The following is a 7,714-nucleotide window of genomic DNA, read 5'->3' on the forward strand; positions in this document are numbered from 1 at the left end:
GTCACCGGGCGAAGGGCCAAAAGAAGCGCCGGACCCTGCTCTCCTCCCTAGTGCTAGGCGCCCCGGGGCCTGTGCTGGGGAAGGGGAGCTGCTTCCTCCGCCGCGGGTCTGGGGTCGCGGGCATGGGGCGGGAGGCAGGGCTCGTGCCACAGAATGGGCCTCCTCGGGGATGTGTCGAGTCGAAACAGAATGATCAGCGGGCAAACGGATGCTAAGGGCTATTGAATGTGTTTATGTTCTCTGTGCAGACCACTGGGCTCGTAGGATTGACTGTGGTTGAAAACCCACATGAGGTGTGTCCCGTGTCGTGTTCTGTGTTTAATGAAGACTCGGTGAGATCTAAGGGGTTTGTGATGTGTTTGCATGTGTAAGGGCCCTGTGCCTTAAAGCAGTGCCAACTTAATGGAGCAGTGAACATTTTCCACAGTGATAAAGGAAGAAAATGAATTCTTAAAGGTTTAGTGCAGATCGTTCTAAGTTATTTTACACATGTACTTTTTGTGACCTGCTGATTTCAAAAACCTCCCCTCTGTAAGTACTTTTATGAACTACTATTTGATTTCTTTCATTGGCAATGCCAAAACAAAGAACTCTTTAAATTCAGTTCTTCATAAATGTAATTTCTACTTCACAGGCACAGAGATTTTTGCTGCTTTGCTCTGTTTTGCTTCCAACAACTATTAAAATAACCTATATCTCTGTAAGGGGAGGGCCTGGTCTTGCACCATAGAGGCTAATCATGTGGTGCAGCAAAGCCACATCAAGGCCCACTGATGACAAGCACTGTTCAGATTGAAATACTTCAGTGGTTCTTGGGAAATGCATTAGGTGGTTCTTGTTGCAATTTGGTATTTTCTTTTTACCACCTTAGGCTCAGTAGTGGCAGTATGTTTGCCGCACCATGCCTGTTCAGGAGGTGTGAGCTCTGAAAGAACTTCAGTAATTCTTTCAACTCTCCACTTCGAAATCTCTTACTGTGCAATGGTTCTATTTGAAAAAAATTCTTTTGGCACCAATACTTAGGGATAGTGTCCAAAAGAACCACTGAAAAAATCACTACTGTTCTGTAGAAGTGATTCTATTTTAGCCTGCACCTTGTCAGGCACCTTCTGGGTGAACTTATTACACTTTGGTTTGTTCAGTGACTTAAAGCCAAGAGTAAAGAAAAGAACAATGCTATAGTTGAAGTATAGATTCTTTGCCTGTCTCTATTTTGTTTACGTGCTTTTTTTGGTTTGTTTTTTTTTTCTTTCTTAGTATTCTGCTTCCATTTCTTACAGTTCTTGTAGGACATCCATTCCTCATCAGCTAGGTACAGTTACCCAGTCCAAAAGCTACAATTTCTTTGCCCCAATGTGTCCTTTTTTCCTGCATTTAAATCCAGCAATATATGTTTCAGGTTTTAATTGAATTTAAATCTATTTGTCACCCAGAATTTTGCATGAGTACGAGGAGAAGTGACAAAAAAACCTTATAAAATCTTGTTGTGTTTTGGTAACGTGTTTCTTTATATCTTCCTCAGGTAAATTTTCAGTATCTGATCATTTAGACATGATTTTGCCTTTGTTGTGTTTAAGAGCACTTAGTATTACAGCTTTTACTGTTTTCATTTTGCATCAAATGTACTTCAGACTGTAACTTCCTTTGGTTTTTTGTTTTTTCCTTTCTTTGAGGACTGTGACAATGTTAACTTTTCAGTTCTTGTGTTTAAGTTAGTATTAGAAGCACAGCTTTTACTGTTTTCATTTTGCATCAAATGTACTTCAGACTGTAACTTCCTTTGGTTTTTTGTTTTTTCCTTTCTTTGAGGACTGTGACAATGTTAACTTTTCAGTTCTGATAAATCTCAGTTTTATTGAAGATGGAGTTCAGTGGCTCAGACTTGGCTAAACTCACACTTCTGGACTGAATCCCATAACCCTCATATTTTGTGTATATATATTTAGCTGGTAGGTTAAATAGGACAAGAACGTAAATAATTGTGTATTTTAACCATGTCTTGTGATCACTTCAGCGCCTGCGAATACTATACTCCAAAATCCTTAGTGTTCTGCAAAATATTCCCAAAGATGCAGCATATAGGAAATACACTGAGCAGATTGTAAATGAGAGAATGAATTTGGTGAAAAAGGTAAGTCCAGTGCTGTGTCATTGATGTTACATGTGAAATGACCTTTAGGATGAGAAGAATGAATTTCTGAATGACTGATATGTAACCTTCAGGCATCAATTAAAAAATAACAGAAGTAGTGAGGTTTATTTTTATTACTGACTGGAATATTTTGGTGGCCTGTTAAAAGGAATTGTTAATGTACTACTGATGTTCTGTGAAAATTAGAAGAAAACATACAGGTTTTTTGAAGATTGATAGAAAAGTGGTAATTTTCACACACTTGCACAGAAAAATGCCTGTGCTCTTAGCCATGTCGTATCTTAGCACAATCTCTGCTTTCAATATTTTAAAGCACCTTCTGGTACATTAAACTGTGCAGTAGTGGTACTGTGTATTTTAGGTGATCATTGAAAGGTTGCATGCAATTTGATGAAAAGCTAGGAACAAGATGTTCTTTCAAGATAATAGTACTTTCGTTTTGTGTTTATCTTTGAGAGTTTGATGTTTGTTTTTCAATAAGAAGTGAGTGTGAGATTTCTTTGATAATGTAATATGATAGAAAGCAGCTAATTTGATGGTAGGTAGGAGGAAGAGTAGAGAGTGATATGGTTAAATTATTGTTTTCATGCTTTCTATGTGCTTTCAACTTCCCAGTAAAACATTTATTTATATATATTTGAATACACAGGAGAATGATGTGCAAAAACTACAGGACAAACTGAATAGTGGTGTCATAGAAGAAGTCATTGTACAGGTAAGGAGGGGAAATTTAAAATTAGGTACAAAAGGAGCAGTGGTTTTCAGTGTTTTTTCAGCTGAGCTTCTGCTCAGAAAATTGGCAGTTTTGCATATCTTACTTTGCTGCAAAACATCCAATCAAACAGAAAAAGCCTGAAAACAAAGTGCCATGTAACAATTGGGATGACCATGCTAAAACCTAACACAACAGTTGTTTCTTGTATTATGCTTACAGATACACGTGTACTTACATTGCTTCTTACAGAGTCTCATGTCAGTGGAAAGGGCAGAAGATTATTGAATAATATTGGGAGATAATCCAAATAGACTTGAAAATAGGGTGAAGTTGTCATTGGGAATGTCTAAGTGAACAGACTGTTTGAGAAATTGGGGGTGATTCATTATGTTTTTAAAAACAACCTCCCCTCCAAACATAGTTCCTTTTTGATACTTACAGGTGAAATTTGTGGTTGTCTGTGATAGTCATAGATCAGTGAACTGAAATAGAGGTAATTTAATCCTTTGGCAATTATATAGAATTTTGATAATTTGTGTGTGGTGTTTATTAACAGGCTGAAAATGAGCTTTCCTTGGCAAGAAAAATGGTACAGTGGAAACCATGGGAGCCTCTAGTTGAAGAACCTCCTTCTGACCAGTGGAGATGGCCAATATAATTCTCAAAATGATGTAAACTCTTGAAAGTAAAAAAAAAAAGTTAATTATTAATCTATTGTTACTGACAGTTGCCTTTAAATTAAAGATAATCACTTCATAAAAATACATTTTGTTCTAATGTTCACTTATGTTTGGCAGTCTAAAGACTGCTTCCAATTTCTTGCAAGAATGGTTTTAAGAAAACTCTTTTTGGCAGTTGTAGAACCTTTGGTTTATTTTTTTAAAATGTATATAAACAGGGTATTTGTGCCTCACTTGAGTTGTTTTTATGATCTGTATTTGTATGTCAACAAATACAGATATTACAGGCCACTTGAAATCAAAACTGCTTTGTCCCACCTTTGGTTGTGTATTCTAGCTGGCCCCTAATAGTGTCTTTGTGTCTGTGCAGATACTGAGATCAGGGATCTGATGCAATGAAAACAAGGCTTACCGAAAATAACAATTTTTTAGGTTTCAGCTGAGTCCCTGTCCTGCATTGTCTGACTTTGCTGCCCACATAACTGAACAGTATTTGTGACTCAGGAGGTGCTGGAAAGTCCCAAGATTGGAGGGGTCAGGGGGAGAGGGAAGAGTGCTTCTCAGAGTAATGGCAACAACAGGTGTCTTGGTTAGCAGGTAGATTACCATACTTTGCATAACACCTGTGTCACAAGATTTAGTGTTGGGATATTGTAAGGCTTTGTATAGAAACATTTATTACTTGTATATTAATGATTCAGGTCTTGAGTATTAAGGGTTATAGTGGGGTTATATCAAGCCGGTGTCCAGTCACTAGTGGTTCTGCCAGGGCTCCGTCTTAGGCCCAGTGCTCTTCTACATATGCCAAGTAAGTGTGCCAGTGCTACTAAACTGGGAGGAGCTGTTGACTACTTCAAGGGCAGAGAGACCTAGATAAATTAGGGGGCTGTGCAGTCTACAACCAAATGGAGTTTAATGAAGACAAGTGCCAGATTTTGCACCTGGGATGGGACAACCCTGGATATATGTGGACAGACAAGAACAAGAGGCTGGAGAGCACTGCTGTGGAGAGGGGCCTGGGGGTCCTGGTTGGTGGCAAATTGAATATCAGCCAGCAGTGTGTCCTGGGGTGCATCAGGCACAGCATTGCCAGCCGGTTGAAGGAGGTAATTGTCCAGCTCTGCTCTGGGCTGGTGTGGCTTCACCTCAAGTACTGTATGCAGATTTGGGCACCACAGTATATTTGAGAGCATCCAAAGGAGGGCTGCAGTGATGGTGAAGGGCCCTGGGGGGGAAACCATATGAGGAGTGGCTGAGGTCACTTGGCTTGTTCAGCCTGGCGGAGTCTGAGGGGAGACCTCATAGAAGTCCACAACTTCCTTGTGAGGGGAAGTGGAGGGGGGGGGAGGCAGTGATATATCTCTGGTCGACCAGTGACAGGACCTGAGGGAATGCCATGAAGCTGTGTCAGGGAAGTTTAGGTTGGATATTAGGTTCTGCTCCAAGAGGGTGGTTGGGCATTGGAAGAGGCTTCCCAGGAAAGTGGTCACAGCACCAAGCCTGACAGAGCTCAAGTGTTTGGACAATGCTCTCAAGGCACATGGTGTGATTCTTGTGCAGGGCCAGGAGCTGGACAATAATCCTTGTGGGTCCCTTCCAACTCAGGATATGATGTGATTCTTCTGAAACTTTTGTGTACAGATTTAAGCTTAAAAGCTGCAATTAAAATATCCAAACAAGATCTAAGGATACAGTGCAAGTTTGCTTTTACTCCTGTTTTTTTCAGCACCATTAGCAAAGTTCCTGCAAATCTGAAGGTAAGAATATAGCTCTATGACAAAAATCTGCAGTTTGCTAAACATTTATATATGCACTATGTTACACTGCACAACATACTTTATCATTGCTCTTTTTTCATAGCCATTAGGCTTATAAATTTATCTGTCACATCAGTATTCTTAATGATTAATTGCATATTTATATAATATTTCATGCAATTGGTATTGAAGAAGTAGGTTGGTAGAAGAGAAAAACAGTATTCCTATGGTGTTTACTCCAGCAACTATTTTCACTACATTCTTTAGTGTTGCTTTTTTTTAACCCAACTATTGTTACTATAATTATTGACATTTTTAAATATTGAAATTTGGAAATGTGGAAAGTACTTTGTTTCATTGGTTGGTTTTGAAGGTCTTTTCAGTCCTGATAAAGGTAGAAGCTGGTCCAGGATAAAACCACTAGATGGCATTCCAGAAGAGGACTTAGCTGAAGTTAACAATTTTCACATGAGAAATATTAAAGGATTACAGATTTGAATGAGGGAAAATGCTGTCACATGAGAATTGAAAATGAATAGTTTTAGGTAATGACTATTGAGCTAATATGAGAGATATCAAAATAAACAAAAGAAACCCCCCAAAGTCTAGTATGAATGATACTGGCATGTAATACTGGGAGTGGAGGAGAAGGAAAGTTGGCAGAATATAATGACAACTATTGGAATTCTCTCTACTCTTTCATAACTGAAACATTAGCTGAACTCTTTGTGCTCAGTTATTTTCTCCACTTTTAAAGACTTGTCACTTGACTTAAAACAGCTCTCCTATAAGCTCATTAATTGCGCTGCAGGGGAGAGGAAGTTTTTTTCTTGGCCCACTGCTGCTGAAATTGGATATATGATCTTTTAAACCTGAGTTGCACTGGCAAAAGCATACTCATCTTCTCCCTTTCACAAGTGCATGTATATGTCCTCAATACAGACATTAATTTATTCCAAGATGAATAGGCTAACAAGGCATAATTTGAAGACTGACTAATGATTTTGCTTGATTTTTCTCCTTTGACTGTCTTGGAAATACATGATGGTGCAAAAGATTTTATTGTTACCTGCTGTAATATAGCAAGGTAAATCACTGCAAGATTTTGAGTTAACAAACTCTAAAACACTTTGAGATCATCTGAATTAAGTCATCATGTGAGTGAAAAAATCACTTTATCTGCAAGGATGAGACCTAATAGACAGAGCCTGTTAAACTAGAAGTACAACTTTCCCATTGTCAGGTAGCAGCAGTACTGAGGTTTTTGTCATTGCTAACCTGCTGTTTGTGCTGCTTAACCCATCTTGAGTGTGTGTTCCAAACATGACACCACATTAATTTTTGGCATTCAAGGGGAGATGAGTGAAAGCTGCTTTTTTATTATTATTATTTACAGCTTATATGCTATTTCATTAGGAAAAAAATGAAAATTCATATTGCAACCTGAAAATTAGTTTGAATGTTTCATCCAGTTGACTATATAATAGTGACAAAGTGACACAAATTGCATAGTATTTGCATTGTATAGGAATTTGCATAGTATAGGAACCAACATTCCTATAGGGTTAATGCTGAGCCTATTCTACCCTGAGTTCAAGCTCAATCCAGATTTTAGGAAAGAAAAAAAACCCCTTTAACAGTAGTAAGGGGAAATTTCTGTCCTTTTGTTGGGAAGCTCATGGCCAAGTGCATGATAATGTCTGTGACCCATGGCAGCGGTGATCATGGCATACAGTTACTGAGTACGGATACAACTTCAGTGCCTGCTGAAATGCTAGTTTTCAGGATTCTCTCAGAGCTGCAACACAGAACTGTGTATTTCACCTCTCAAAAGCCTCTGTGAAGTGACTGCGTCCCCTCAGTTCTCCTGCAGCACACTGAAACATTTGCAAGAGTTGTGTCAGAAGTGGCACCTGCACACCAGGAAATGCAGTTTCCTATGGTTTAAGTGTCTTTAATTTCCTCTCAACAGTCTCAGTCCTCACATCACAGACCTTCCAGGGAGAACAGCACTATTAGGCCGAGCCCGTCTCACAGGAAGGCAGATAGGAAGCGATGTCTGTATCGCTAGGGCTAGCAACAAACGGCACCACCTTTCACGATACCCAGGAAACAGTTGGGGCCATTAGTACATTTTCTGCTACTGTCTGCAGTATAAACTGAGCGGAAAAAAACCCCTGGTGTTTTCTTACATTAATGCTGCTATAGGCTGGTAAGAGCTCATGATCACCCTGCTCGGGTCACCGCGGCTGTCCCAGCGCCGCAGCCGCCCCCATTCCCGGCGGGGCCGCGGGAGCTCCGGTACCCGCGGGGGTGAATGGAGCCAGGGCCGTCCCTCGGGCTCGTCGCACCGCTTCCCTTTCCCTCTCCCTCGTCCCCGGGTGCTGGGTAGTCACCACGGCACGGCACG

The 7,714-nt window shown here is 40.0% G+C and overlaps 1 protein-coding gene across 1 annotated transcript; it reads left to right on the plus strand.

The window, feature by feature from the left end:
* Nucleotides 1–233: 233 nt before the first annotated feature.
* On the plus strand, nucleotides 234–3,641 carry NDUFA5 (NADH dehydrogenase (ubiquinone) 1 alpha subcomplex, 5). Its single transcript, XM_009075503.1, has 4 exons — nucleotides 234–293; nucleotides 2,015–2,131; nucleotides 2,802–2,867; nucleotides 3,424–3,641. The coding sequence occupies exons 1-4, from the start codon at nucleotides 234–236 to the stop codon at nucleotides 3,523–3,525; spliced, it is 345 nt and encodes a 114-aa protein (XP_009073751.1). The 3' UTR covers nucleotides 3,526–3,641.
* The last annotated feature ends 4,073 nt before the right edge of the window (nucleotides 3,642–7,714 follow it).

Source organism: Acanthisitta chloris, unplaced genomic scaffold (assembly GCF_000695815.1).
Source record: "Acanthisitta chloris isolate BGI_N310 unplaced genomic scaffold, ASM69581v1 scaffold4340, whole genome shotgun sequence".
NCBI classification, from domain to species: domain Eukaryota; kingdom Metazoa; phylum Chordata; class Aves; order Passeriformes; family Acanthisittidae; genus Acanthisitta; species Acanthisitta chloris.